Here is a 14,230-nt window from a genome sequence, read left to right on the forward strand (position 1 = left end):
AAGTTCATCACCGCGCCATACAGTTCAACTCACCGGCATCATATGGAATATGCTGACTGGATCAGTTTCAAATATCGTCTGGTTCTAAAGTCACTTCATTGCAGTTTATGCACCAGAAATAAAGAAATATGTTTTGCGATACTACACCATGAAAATGGGTGATGAAAAGGAAAGTTGGAAATCTGCCACTGCAACGGTAGGATATGCGATCTGCAAACTTGTGGCACTTTTTCGGCGTTTCTTGTGTGTATTGGTATATGTAAATACAGGCGATTCTCCTATAAGGCGCTGCAACCCACTCTACGGCCACCGTCATTTTCCTGCCGTGTTTCATGAACAAACTGCATTTTTTACTGTTACCACACTAAGATATTAACTCGGTATTCTTTTCCATAGTTCTCAACAGAAGTTTTTACTCGGTACGCTCGGATGTCTCTTTTGCTAAAATTCAGTAAATGATTCTGTACTGATGAACCGTAGATATCTTTACTGATTAACGGTAAATATCGATTACCGATTGTACCGAGTTAAGTTTGCAGATGAGAGCTAAATGAAAAGATGGAAAATACTGAACTCAGTGAAAGAAATACTGAACTGGAGTATTAGAATCTGAGACCTAGTATCAACGCATGACACAGAAACGACCACTTGAAAAGCGAGTTGAATTTGGGGTTGTAAGTCAGTGTTTATATGGATTTAGATACAGACTGAATTCTAGTTCAGTAATTCATACCATTTCGTTTGTCAAATGATTGAGCTATAGCGGAAATGTTCCTAACTTGCAATCGCTGTCCAAATGGCCCACTAGTTAACGAAAACCGAGATGTTACTTTGGGCGTAAAGTGGATGACACCGTGTTATAGAAGGCTCGTCTGTACTTTTCACTACGCTTACAAATCAATGGATAGTTCTCTCATGCAAAGAAACACGTGGCCGTTTGCATCAAGAATAATGATGTGCCGCTTAGCGACTGCACTACCGGGACGTATATCGACATTAGCGAGACTTTTTATATAATTTCACGGAACGATTTCCGAAACCAAACTCCGCAACTCTTATCACATCTCACATAGTCGCATTAAAATGGAAACCTTGAAAATACTCACATATACAGGTATTTCTGTTCTTCGGCCTGGCTGACGTAATTGGTTAAAGGATTTCACGAATCGCAATTTTGATATGCAATATGATAGCGAGATTAGAACGGGATTTGGACACTGGCTTTAACGACAACAGGAGGAAGCAATTCCTTTTCCTTTTGCAATAAGCTAACCCAATTAGTGGCCGGGGAATTGACTCACGATGTAGACTTTAAGGTTCCCCTTCCAACCACACAGGGCAGCGACCGTCTGACGCAAGAGTAAAAGTAAAACTGACTGATGTTCTCGCACCTTTTGCCTAGAATTGCCGCTATTTCGCTTCGTAGTAATAGAGAGAAGGGGCGGTACACAAATTACGTCACGCAAAAATTACCATTCTCAAACTTTTTATGTGGAGGCTTTAGAGCTTTTGAATGGTTTGCCACATGCCGCAATTCCCCTACCTTTAAGATGTGACGTAATTTTTTAATGACCCAGAAGGAAAATGTATGATATTTACGCATGCGGATGAAGGCACTAATAAAATCTTAATAGGATGGTGAATAAAACATGTTGCAATGATTTGGGGTTTCCTTCGAATAAAATCGTTTGAGCCTTATTCAATGTTTGATTTTCCAGGCACGTAGAAGAGATTTTGTTATTATAGTGGATTTTCTCCTAATAATAAGATTCTCTTGTGCTGTTGTGAACTGTTTCGTTCGACAAATCGCTGAGATATACCAGAGAGGTGATGCCTTCACCTTTCTATGATTTTCTCTCTATACTACCACGCCGGTCTATAATATATTAATGTATTTGTGTAATCGTAAGCACATTTTTTCACTATGGGTTAGCAACAAAAAGTTCGGGATTCAAGAAAAAAAAATATTCTGGTGATCATTTAATGAAAAATACTTTACATAGAATAGAGTGGTCACTCCTGTCAGCCGACTACTAATATTGCATTACCATCACTGTTACTTGCAGACTATCAATATCAAGACGACAATATCAAGCAATGACTTGATATTGCCCCGCACTCTATATCACTATCATCACATATGATCTGATATTTTGGTGGTTATTAGTTATTTTGTACTACATTGTACCAATTTCCTACATTAACTAGATGTGAAATGTCAAATACTTGAGATAATTTTGCACAATATCGGCATGGTCACATAATGTACCAGGTGCACTACAAGTTGAAAAGCACCGTTTCCCGAGCAGGAATGAATAACTGCCACATAACTGGAGCATACCAAAGTTAGGTATCATACCAAGACAAGGTATTGATCGGTTATCCAGGTATTGAAAATAACTTATTTTGGTATTTTGTAGGTATTGATAGAATACCTCAACGAGTTATTTGTTTGGTGTTGAGGACTGCTTGAGGCATTATCCAATTATGGAAAAATCGCAGTTTGTATGGATAAATCTCCGGTTATTATTTAGGTATTGCCATACCTGATGTCATTATTCACGCGTTATGCACAGAATATACACCAGTTATTATTTTAGGTATTTTACCTCTTATGCAGGGCTACTTAATACCTCATTCAGGTTGTAGGTATTCGGTTTTCCATACCTGAGTTAGTTATTCTTCAGCTATTTTCTCCTGCTCGGGTTGTTATACAGAACTAGCTAAATCCAATCACACAATAAAATGCTGTCCCTGTTGGTAGTTATAATATTGGTTTTTGAGTAATATGTGTATGAAACAGGTATATTCTATCAAATCTACAAAGACGAAACGATTTTATATTTAATTAAGGGTGGAGTATGGGAATAAATATGGACAACAACAAAGAAAAGTTTTTTTTTCGATTATAAAATGAACAACATTCTTCTAACAACTTAATCAACTTATTATTTTTACGACGAATTAAGCTATTATGTCCTCGTATCTAAGCCGATGGATTGCGCTAATCTCACAGTCTACCATGCACATACCTCGTTTGTGTCGTCAAGGCAACACGTACGGCGTAAATTTGAAGTTTGAATTTCTTGTTAGAATCAATTTGTAACATTAAATACATACGTACATCTTGCATACGTCGAAATGTGTGAATGATTGTCTGGATGCGCATGAAATATTTTATAATAGGATTATATTGATGTTTCTCTTTCGCTTAGTTATTTTCAAGTGCCGCGAATTAATAGCCATTTGGTGTGAAACGGTCATTCAGTAATTATGTACACACATGCTTGAAAAATCTTATGCATTATTCACCTTACATTATGAGTACGTAATCTTCTCTCCTTCTTTTGTACATTATACTTGAAAAGCTAAAAAATCTTATATTTTAAAGGAAATCAAGATCCCAAACATATATAAACGTTGCATGGAAATATTTAAATTTGCATCAACCCGGAACGAAGTTTTTTTCAATCCATATTGGTTGCGCCCCTTTATTCCGCATTGCGATACAAGTTTGTATGAGATTTAGTATGGAAAACCTTTCTTTTTGCAAGGGTCTTTTCTTAAACTTTATATCCGGTATAATGTTTAAATAGTATCAAAACACTTAGCGGTAAGACACTTGTGACAAAAGTTATATCGTGCAGATCGTCCAATGGTGTCTACATTTAACATGTAAGTGACTATGATCAATTATTAATTACATGGATTTAGACAAATTTTATCAACTTTCAGCTTATGAGGAAAATGCAAAAAAAAAGTACCTTTTCTCATACTAAATCCCGTACAAATTTTAATCGCGATGCGAAATTCGGGGACGCAATCAATTTCACTGAAATTTAGCACAGCTGTTTTGAACGCTCAAGAGAACCTAAAAAGCGATGTTTAAAAAATCGTCCTTGTTGGCCTAGTCTAACAACGATCTCCAACACAAGAAAATCTCGATTTTTTGTTTTTTATCCGTTTTTACTTCTTCCGATCTTAAGGGAAAATAATAAAAAAAAGGGATTTTTAGCTACTCCTTCCATCTCTTATGTATTGGTGAAGTTATTGATAGTAATGTTTACCGAGAATAAAAATCGCGAGGAATTTGTATGATACATGTCTTTGTTTTATTGAGTCCAATTTACTTAATATATTCTTCCAGTATTTCAGAAGAGTTTTGACCAAAAATATCACCAATCAAGTCAGGATTCAGCATATAACAAACGAAAAACAATATTACAACGCCAACAATCAGTTTCAGCATACATCCAAACATTCCATTGCTTGGTTTGCTGTTAATCTCAACCATTTGTTTCGCTTTACTGGTGATTGTTTCATTAGAAACCCGGTTATCCTCTTCATTTTCCGTTATGTGTGTATGTTGCTGTTTGGGCTTCTTGTTTTTATTTTTCTTTTTCTTCTCCACATTTGGCTTCTCCGATTGTTTAGATTCCTGTAAACTTTTCTCCTGCAGACTTTTTTGGGCTTCCAATTCCTTCTGTTCCTTTTCTTTTCGACGTTCCTCAAGCACCTAGAAACGAAAATTCCAGTAAGAAATATCGCTGCTCAAAGTCATAAAATGAATTACCTGTTGTTCTATATCAACCATAAATGAAACAGCTTTCCTGGCCGCTTCCATGCAATCCTTCTGATCCGTACAAGTCCCTATTATCTTGGAAAACACTGGATTTAGACGATTATTTTTTAGATCCAAGTACTTCAGTTTTTTCAGTCGGCCGAAGCTCAATGGAAGCCGCTCGATCTGATTATTATAAAGGTCCAAATGTCGCAGATTGATCAAGTTTCCGAAGTCATCCGCTATCAGTCTAATTTTGTTATTACTCAAATCCAACTTTGTTAACTGAACAAGTGTTGTAAAGTCACTCTGTAAAGATGTTTGAACTTAAGCAGTGTTCAATATTATAATATCCCAAAAATATACGTACGTTTATCGTTGTTATTACATTGTTTGATAAATCCAAAACCGTTGCACGCTTCAGGGGTTTCTGTAAAAAGCCGGTTGTAATCAATCTCATAGACTAAATCAAAAAATAAATGAAACTTACAATATCGTTGACTGGAACCACCGAAATATTCATTAGACTCAAATCTAATACGTTCTCGGTCAGCCTTTCTCGTACATTAATTTTTTCTCCATCATCTTGTTTTGCTGCTACTCGTTTAGACATTTTTGGCTCTACTATTTTTTTGACAAAAATGTTAATTATTGCAATATTGCTCGATTCAACCTAGTTGCCGGTACTCGTGACGTGTAGATTGTTTTTCGTTTGTCATTTTGCATGAGGGTTGAAGAAGAAAGGTAGCATCAAGGCTTCGAGTCAGTTAAAATACTCACACATAAACACATGCGCAATTAGGAGAGATTTGTCAATTGTTGCTACCAGCTATATCATAGTTTTGTTGAAACCTCATCAGTAGATGCAGCAGATGGGGATTTAACTAGTTCAAAGTTATCATTTACATTAACAAAATATGTTGGAATTTTACCTCTTCCTTTCACAAATATTTCCCCTCTATATTCACATTGATATCCATAACTTTGAATAATTTCAGCACTTTCCTTAGTTACTTGAATTTTTCCTGGAATACCCGTGGAATCCATTCGAGAAGCCATGTTAACAGCATTGCCCCATATATCGTATAAGGGTTTACTTGAACCGACTACTCCCGCCATCACTTTTCCATTTGATATACCTACTCTTAACAACCCAGGATTCGTTTGTTTAAAATTTTCTATGCTGAAGTCTCGTAAAACTTTCATCAACTCTAATGCGAATTCGGTCATTACGATTGTTACATTATTACTATGTCTTGTGCTAGAATTGTTTCTACGTAGAAGCTGCGGCGATATATCCGATGTTCTGGGATTCAAACTTCGCCGTCCGTTAGTCATCAATGAGGTTCTCGTGATACCAGAAACCGAGCGGTACGGTCCAAGTGAGGATGACGAATCACATCGGCCGGGATCCAAACCGCACGCTGCCATGTATGTCCATCCTGCTACTTTTATCTTTTCTACTTTAAGGTAACCGTCGAAATATTGTAATTTTTCGTCAAAATCACAAATAATTTCGTTCAATACTTTAAGTACGCTCTTTTCGTTTTCTACGGAGATGTCCGTATTTATATCCATATTTGTGATTGTTGCAAACATTACCGCCACGTTTTTGTATTCCTCGTTGTAAAATTCGTTCTTCAATTGGCGATTAATGTATATTTCAGCTGGAATTTTATAATAAAATAACGTTTGATCGCCGAATATATTGACATAGTATGAAACTTACCAACATGTGTAGGTAATATGTTTTCTACTAAGATTTTGTTCGTCTGTTTGGTAACTTCGGCTTCTTCTTTTTGTTTTAAAAGCTGTCTTTTCCAACTGAAATGTACAGTGAATTTAGATAAAGATTACACCACACAATTGAAATGACTATTCGCTTGCATACTTATAATCAACTCTCGCAATGTATTCTGATTGACGATCTATCCATTGAAATACAATTACGGTGAAGACAACCAGCAATAAATGAGCAACTTTGGGATTCATTCCTGGGTTCATACTGGCACTGTGTTCATAGATATAATGCAGCTCATCGAATATAGCCCATGAGTAGAAGAGCAGTATTGTCAATCCACATGCTGCTTTTAATAGATAATGGATTCGCAGAAACAAAAATGCCATTCCAATGGCTAGAGTAAGGCATTGACTAACAGACTGCAACAGAAAAAAAATGAATTGTATTATATTTCACATAGATTCAAATCATACCCATGAGTTGGAACAGAAGTCCTTCACAAAGAGCGATTCCTTATGTACAGTCTCATTGTCTTGTTCCTTTTCGATGGTTTCATAATTGCATTCAACCTAAAAACTAAACTGTTTAGATACATTTTTTTTTCAAATGGTCATGCTTTTACCAAATATGCCAATGAACATGTAACAAGTATGCCTATCGTAACGAGATAGATAAGTGTCCGAAACGTGAAGCTCCGCATGACACTATTCGAAAAGTCATAGAACTTTCGAAGAAGTATGTTACTAGGTTTCCGGATCCGCAATAAATCTTCAGATGAATATGGTGTATAAATGTCCCATAATTTTTTGAACCACGTTATCGGTATGAAGCAGAACAATATCAGTCCGGACAGTGTCATAATTAGCCAAAAGTAGAATCCGGACCTGAAAAATAATAAAAGCATGTTTTCGAATGTGGTACACAATTAATATAAAGTTCATACGTACGCCTTGTCGAGCACCTGTATTAGAAAAATACATACGAATACTATAAAGCTCATAAGCACACTATACTTAAGCATGAGATCCGGTTCTTTCATGAATAACCATTCCCAACGTTTATTTTCGAAACACATGAAAAACGTCGATAAGTTATCCAAGCGACTATCACTGATCGTATCATTGTTTGTATAACCATTCGAATAATATTGCGAGACTGATGTGTGTTGCTGAATAGTGTCACGGCTCGTCGAAAATATTTTATTGAATCTAAAAAAACAAATAAATTTAGCATATCACACTTTCTAAGTTTAAACGTGTTTTACATACTGAAATTTTCCTATTGGCATTCGATCTAATTCTTTCGCCATTTCAACGTTAGTTTGCTTCATAATTTCACGAAATTGTTCCATTGAATTTTGCATGAAATTACGCGTCACTTGGCTTCTTTCTTTCTTCATATGGCATGGAAAACAAATTATAGTATTGAAAATATAAATTATGTCATTTACGTTACCTTTATCTGTATAGTTTTCCTTTTTACTCCGACAGATAGTCGACTACTTGTAGCGGAATCAGACAGTGCGTAGTACTGAAATAGTAAAATGAAATATACGTAATTTCTTTTATGAATATGAAAAATTAACTGAAGCTAGATTCAAAGTGTCAATAGTAACCCTATGTACGCAAATTACAGAAACGATTATGCCACCGATTGATTCCGTTATTTTTCGTTCTCACTAAATATGTCATGTAGATTGACAAATTTAAACCTGTTCACTCTATAGACGGAAAATGTCATCTTGAATATTAAATTTGAATCTAGGGGCAAGACACTGTGCAAACGAGAGTAACTCTGAGAAATACTGAGTTACTCTTTTTATCGATGATCGACAAAATTTGTCGAAAGACAAATCAATCAGCACACGCAACACTTTGCAGTTTGACATTGGTGTCAGATCATACTTTGGCTATAAATGGGAGAAATTCTGAGGAACGTTGAGGAATTCTGAACAACACTTCGAACACAGATTTCCTCCCGTTAGATCTGTCTTGTCCCTAGCTTTGAATTAGATATTTGTGAAAAACAAAACAAGCAAAGGCATAAGGAATTTGAAAAATAATTTGATTCCTCCATTATAACTATGATTCTATCAGAAAATCTTAGAATACAGGAAACTTGATGAATTTCTTTCAAATTCAAATGAGCTTTCTGATAACAACTTGGAAACTCCAAGACATATTTAAAGATGAAAAAAATGCCTTTTGAGCGATAATCACTATGCTAAAATATACACCTTTTGAAAACTTCGACCAAAACTCTAAAAAATCGTTGCACTATAATGACTCAAATAGGGTGCGTGTACCAATTATGGCACTACCTAAGGGAAGCTATTTATATAAAAATAACGAGAGGATCAACGAATGTCACCAATATGTTAAAAGATAGCTGAGCTGGCATACTTTACAGGAGAAATATAGAAACGGAGCCAAAACTACTTTCAGTATTTATTAAAGCGTGTGCCAATAACACTAGTTTACAGCATTTTTGAACTCGGTAAGCTGATGATCATTTTTGGTGTAGAATCATGCCCTGAGTTCGAAAACGCGAAAGAAAAAAATTACAGTAGAGCGGATTTTTTTTCGACTTTCCATACAAGGTTGATGATTTGAAATCGATTTTTGTTCTATTTTTAAGCAAAGTCGCTCACTTCAAACATCTCATTCTCCGTAATCAATGCTTCGATTGAGCTGAAATTTTTACTGTAACTCGCCTACATATGATATATCAACTAAACGTCGAGAAATAATTTTTAAGTTGGTTTTTTCTTATTGGAAAAAATACATTTCTTCAAAAATTTTTGGGAATTTTGATAAAATTTAAGAAGATCGTCCCTAAAGCTCACCAATATCTTGAATTTCATCAATCTGACGCAAAACCTGTATTCAGATGGTCGAATGGTATTGTATTCAGCTTTCAATTGATGAAAAAAGATTTAAAATTGGTTGAACAAAACGCAATATATTTGAATTTTAGTAAATTACATATTTTGAAAAGTTGTAAAACTCGATATTGAGCTAAAACTCAAAAACTGTTCTACTTAAAATTTTTTGAAGGTCGGTTTCGAAATCAGCACTAAATTGTGCTTCAAAAATTTTGGTCGTTGACAGAAGTTCACGACTTTCGTTTTATTTTGTAAACTTGTGTAATAGGAACCCTGTTCCATTTATGGCTACATTTGTTAACTTCGGTTCCTTTTCACACTATTTGCATGCATTCCTTATGGGATTAGCCATAATTGGTACACTATGGCGAAATAGGGTGCAAGGAAGCCGAAATTTTAAGGAAAATGATTTATTTCTACCATGATTTGAGCAAAATGTGGAATTTAAATGAGTGCAACCATATTTTGTGAACGTTATCTGTTGTTCACAAATTTTTTCTTGTTGATTTACATCGTTAAATGGTGAAAATCAACTATGGCGAATGTTTGGTACTATAGCCATAATTGGTACACTTACCCTATTGTGTTATCGATAGTGCAGCATTAATGTTTGTTGATGTTACATATACTACAGGGTGTTCAATAAGTTCGGATACACCATATAACTTTAATTAATTTCATATCTGTAATTCAGATTTTCAAAGTAAATGTATTTATTGAAAGGTCATATAACACTGATCAAATATAGCATATGGTTTTGAATAAAGTTTTTTTTTCCTTTTTTTTAAAAGCCTTAGATGTATCTAAAGTTTGTTAGCTCCGGCACGCTGGAATAATTTTCGATAAGTTGCTCAAGCTACAGAAGTCTAAAACGTTGACTTTTGAGTTTACATCTCACTATACTATATTAAAATAACTAAATTAATAGACAAAACCTTTACACTGCTATTTCAGTGATGATATGGTGATAAATTTGCAAGTTTAGTCAAAATGAGCATAAATCTATGAAAAAGGCATAAAAACATTATATAAAGCCAATTTTGGTTCAATTTTGCCACAATAGGGATATAATCAAGTTTTGGAAAAGATAACTATGGATTAAACTGAGATATAACGCAGCCTTGCTTTTTGGCAAAACAAAAATCATTAAACCAGGTACAGCGGCAATTTTAGCAATTTAAAGATCAAAATAAAATGAGTCCGTATTTCACCCAATCTGAATCTTATAGATTATTTCATATGGCCATAGTTGCTACCACTAATGCTGAGGACAACAACCTAATTTGATTCAACTTAACACCATTACTCAATAAAAGCTAGACGAAATACCAATGACAGACGTGCGTGCCGGCCAAAAGGAACTTGAGACACTTTTGCAATTATTACGAAAGGATAAAGGACAGTTTATTTCAAAACATATACTGTATTTGATCAGTATTATGTGAGCTTTCAATTAATACATTCACTTTGCAAAACTGAATTACAGATGGGAAATAAATTCAATTTTACTGTGTATCCGAACTTATTGAACACCGTGTAGTTTATACTTACATTGCTATCATCACTGAACTGTGGAACTATTAGGTACGTTTGAATATTGTGCTTTATTAACACTGGATCCGCTTTAGCCTTATCTGTGCCATCCTCATATATGTACTCTCCATCCAGTAGTTCCAAAGTCTGCATCGTAACATGCACCTTTCTAAAAGCATGAGAAGGTCGTGTTATCATCCGAAAGACATTTTTTATATTGATTCAACTACCCAGCTTCACCAGTGGATTCCATTTTATTTGCAATAATAACATCTCTGGACCAAATGTCATATTGCCATTTACACGCTCCTATCACTCCAGAAATAATACTGCCTGAATGAATTCCGATTCGCATGTCTATATTAAGATCTCTGGACATTCGCACATCACGAATATCTTTAATCATTCGTAGTCCTAAATCAACGCAGCTTTTCGCATGATGCTTGTTCTTGATAGGGACTCCAGAAACGCAATAATAGCAGTCGCCTAAGAATTTTATTCTCAGCACATTGAATTCCTTGGCAGCCTCATCGAATTTGACAAACAGTTCGTGAAGTACATCAACCAGAGATTTCACCGGTAACTGCGTGGTGATAAATGTGTAGTTGACCACGTCAGCGTAAAGAATTGTAACGTTTGTGTGTTTTTGTACGTAGAGTTTGCTGAAATATTTTAAATTACTGAATAAAGATTGTCTATAACCCAGATTTTTATATATTCGTTTGACATCCAAGTAAAAAAAAAGACTAGGGGTATTCACTAAACAGATTAAATAACTGCGTAAACCATGATTACCTGATTATAATGTTTCTTGGAATTGTGAAAGAAATATTCCAAGATTGCCTTGATGATTACGACGTTAAATCAGTTTAATCAGTTTACGCTGTTTAGTGAATCCCCTAACTATGATGATGTGTTTGTAGAAGAATAAATAATTACTTTATAGATCGCCACTGTGTTCCAGTTCTGAAAAAACTAAAATGTTGAAGTTAATCATTAAGAGTATATTTGCTCAAACTGAAAACATCTACTTATGCGGGTTGATGTTGTTATGATGCCTGCTGCGCATTTTTTCAATCATCACTCGTATGTCTTTCTCCATTAATTCTGCGGTATGCTCCGGTAAAATACTTAACAGTAATTCTTTCTGTAAATTTATTACATACATACAGTAGGACAAAATAAAGGAAAAAATCCTGAACTCCTGAACCAACCTCTTGATTTCTTGCAAATTTCAACAGGAGATTTCCTTCAACCAATTCCCTGCGGTCCAAAAAAGTGCGTCTGATAGCAACTTCGTTGATTAAGCGAAAATACAGTCCAAATAGATTAAGACATAAAAAATAAATTAACTCTGTTGCCACTTTGATGATCACATCAGATTCCAGACGATAAGAAATCAATGCCATTATTATCAAATAGCATATGGTGGTAGCGCCACCCAGTATCATAACATGATAGTTTTCGCTTAGTGGTAGGAAAATGTAAATTGCGAATATTGTATGACTGGCATATGATGGCCTTAGTGGTGGATTCATGAAGGAAACGACTGCATGGTAGAGTGGTATCATAATATCTGGAAATAACAACATGCATGAAAACGCAACAAGATTTGTAATTAATTGGAAAATTCATACCGGTTACGATAAGCGTAAAAATTGCAGCGCATGATGTTACGTATGGCACCCATGGATGCGCTTTTATCAGTCTTTCTTTAAACGCTGCAAACAAAGAAATCCAGACTATCAAGCTTCCAAAAGTATAGCAGATTAAATCAGGATGTATGGCAGCAGTGGGGTGCTATAAGAGAAAATAATTAGTGGAATTTCCAAAAACTTTATTACGTGTCTCTTACTTGATCTCCGGTTACTATCACAACTACATGAGCTATACTGATAAAAGTTTGGAGTACAACAAATATCGACAGATAGCTCCGCTGTACTCTTGCCATGTACTTATTGTAGAACACTTCCAATCCCAGATTAACACATTCTCGCTGCTCCAGAAAAGACGAAAGTCAGTTCTATCCAATTGTTTTATACTTTGGTATGTACTTCTATACGAACCCTTAAAAATCCAAGCTCCCATTTTTTCAAAGCATAGTAATCCGCTTCTGCTTCTTGGCTTTGCTCAATTTCTTTACCTGATTCACTACTGTAAATTTTCTGATCTACCGCATCCTTGTCATCGGTCATGATCACAAATATTGTTCAAAGTCTTCAAATGTAACAACATTCCAATTAAATTTACATCATAACCTAAAATAATATAAACAGATACAGTCAACCTGCTCAAAATGAAACTGAATGAACAGTAAACTCCAGTCGAGTCTAACAACAACTAATCGTTGGGAAGAAATGATAAGCTCTCATGGTGTCGTACAATGGCCACTTAAAACATTATATTGATAACGACGATACTTGTTTACCTATCATAGTGATAAAATTGATCACCGTTTGTCATAATTTCGCGCATAAGTCTACATCTTCTTTTTATTCTGTTGCCAGATTCCAACTAAGTTAGATTGTGTATCGCGGTTTAGAATTTCAATAACGCTTTAATGCAATTATCGATAATGTAGCTTGCGAAATTAATGTAGCAATTAGGAATAAACTTTGTTTATTATGTGGTATATGATTTTTTTGGCGGGAATCCAATCGTCTTCAGAGGTTACAACAAGGGGTCTCCAGTTAGCCTAGTGGTTAAGGCTATGAATCGCCAATCCGGAGACGGTGGAAAATTTCTCGTCTCTTTAGGCATAGTGTATCATTGTCCTTACCTCACAATATCACAAATTCATGCAATGGCAGGAAAAGACAGCCCTTTAATCAATAACTGTGGAAGTACTCGAAGAACACTAAGTTGAAGCGTGGCAGGCCAAGTCCCAGAGGGGACGTAGAGCTATAAAAAAAAAGAAGAAGGTTACAACAACGTAAAGAATGCAATCTGATGGTATCATATACATTCAGCCATTCCATATAAAAGCGATGTAGTGCATCTCCGATTGTCGTGGAACTTGGTGGGTTTGAATATGGGTGAAAAATAATTAGACTGTTTTTTTTATTAAAAAAAACATACATCTCTGATTTTTTGATGTGTTACACCAAATTGATTATATTGGGTACCCTTTTGGTCCCGACACCATAAAAATGTGAACAAGCTAATATATTTACAATTTTTTACACCCAAACACAGTTTGTCCATCGCAGCGTATTTTTTCCTCAAACTAGAATTCTAAAGCTTTCAAGCAAAAAAAAATCGGTCGACTGGTACAAAACTTGAGATTTAAAAAAATAGTTTTTGGGTCACTATCTGAAAATTGGTAACCCAATGACAAAAAATGCAGGTCTAATTATCTTCGATGGACCAAGTTCACGGATGACTGCATTATAAAACCGTTTATCCTCATTTTTTTTTTAATTTTTATCTAAATGCTAAATCTTCTGTTACACATTTTGTTGAAATCTCTAAAAAAAACTATTTGTTATAAAATTATATAGATAATAGTTGT

General features: G+C 35.0%; 4 protein-coding genes across 7 annotated transcripts in view; 1 reads left to right on the forward strand and 3 right to left on the reverse strand.

Annotated features, from left to right (window-relative positions):
* The window catches only part of LOC109417297 (proton-coupled amino acid transporter-like protein pathetic), a 28,603-nt gene extending 27,216 nt beyond the window's left edge, over window positions 1-1,387 (reverse strand). The window contains exon 1 of one of the 2 annotated variants that reach the window (XM_029870137.2): window positions 1,107-1,387. The gene's annotated coding sequence lies outside the window, so the exon portion shown is untranslated. Of the gene's footprint in view, window positions 1-33; window positions 248-1,106 lie in introns of those variants that run through there. The other variant, XM_029870140.2, reaches the window with a different exon arrangement.
* LOC109409670 (unconventional prefoldin RPB5 interactor-like protein) overlaps window positions 1-14,230 on the forward strand; it is a 155,451-nt gene that overhangs the window by 66,314 nt on the left and 74,907 nt on the right. The window lies entirely within an intron of this gene.
* On the reverse strand, window positions 4,090-5,378 carry LOC109409663 (leucine-rich repeat-containing protein 59). The gene is made up of 4 exons (XM_019683135.3): window positions 5,052-5,378; window positions 4,932-4,991; window positions 4,574-4,870; window positions 4,090-4,516 (listed from the first exon to the last, which is right to left on the reverse strand). Exons 1-4 carry the CDS (start codon window positions 5,172-5,174, stop codon window positions 4,127-4,129), a joined length of 870 nt encoding a protein of 289 aa, XP_019538680.2. The 5' UTR covers window positions 5,175-5,378; the 3' UTR covers window positions 4,090-4,126.
* Window positions 5,390-13,073, reverse strand: LOC109401727 (adenylyl cyclase X E). 2 transcript variants are annotated; one of them, XM_062854619.1, is made up of 16 exons: window positions 12,786-13,073; window positions 12,575-12,715; window positions 12,357-12,519; window positions 11,934-12,295; window positions 11,751-11,866; window positions 11,659-11,685; window positions 10,950-11,381; window positions 10,738-10,888; window positions 7,758-7,832; window positions 7,571-7,695; window positions 7,250-7,510; window positions 6,925-7,186; window positions 6,776-6,871; window positions 6,453-6,721; window positions 6,291-6,385; window positions 5,390-6,228 (listed from the first exon to the last, which is right to left on the reverse strand). In XM_062854619.1, the coding sequence occupies exons 1-16, from the start codon at window positions 12,912-12,914 to the stop codon at window positions 5,396-5,398; spliced, it is 3,537 nt and encodes a 1,178-aa protein (XP_062710603.1). In that variant the 5' UTR covers window positions 12,915-13,073; the 3' UTR covers window positions 5,390-5,395. The 2 variants fall into 2 exon arrangements, with proteins under 2 accessions (XP_062710603.1, XP_019529866.2); XM_019674321.3 differs by having other exon boundaries at window positions 11,659-11,694.

Source organism: Aedes albopictus, chromosome 2 (assembly GCF_035046485.1).
Source record: "Aedes albopictus strain Foshan chromosome 2, AalbF5, whole genome shotgun sequence".
Lineage (NCBI taxonomy): Eukaryota > Metazoa > Arthropoda > Insecta > Diptera > Culicidae > Aedes > Aedes albopictus.

Bases quoted from the DNA above. Each gene is read 5' to 3' on its own strand.
- LOC109409663 (XM_019683135.3), bottom strand. From the start codon at position 5,174: ATGTCTAAACGAGTAGCAGCAAAACAAGATGATGGAGAAAAAATTAAT. The intron at 4,992-5,051 runs GTAAGTTTCATT...GGCTTTTTACAG, and splicing joins TGGTTCCAGTCAACGATATT to AAACCCCTGAAGCGTGCAAC. The intron at 4,517-4,573 runs GTAATTCATTTT...TTTCGTTTCTAG, and splicing joins TGGTTGATATAGAACAACAG to GTGCTTGAGGAACGTCGAAA.
- LOC109401727 (XM_019674321.3), bottom strand. From the start codon at position 12,914: ATGACCGATGACAAGGATGCGGTAGATCAGAAAATTTACAGTAGTGAA. The intron at 12,716-12,785 runs GTTCGTATAGAA...TTTCTGGAGCAG, and splicing joins GGGAGCTTGGATTTTTAAGG to CGAGAATGTGTTAATCTGGG. The intron at 7,833-10,737 runs GTAAGTATAAAC...TTACTATTTCAG, and splicing joins AGTTCAGTGATGATAGCAAT to TACTACGCACTGTCTGATTC.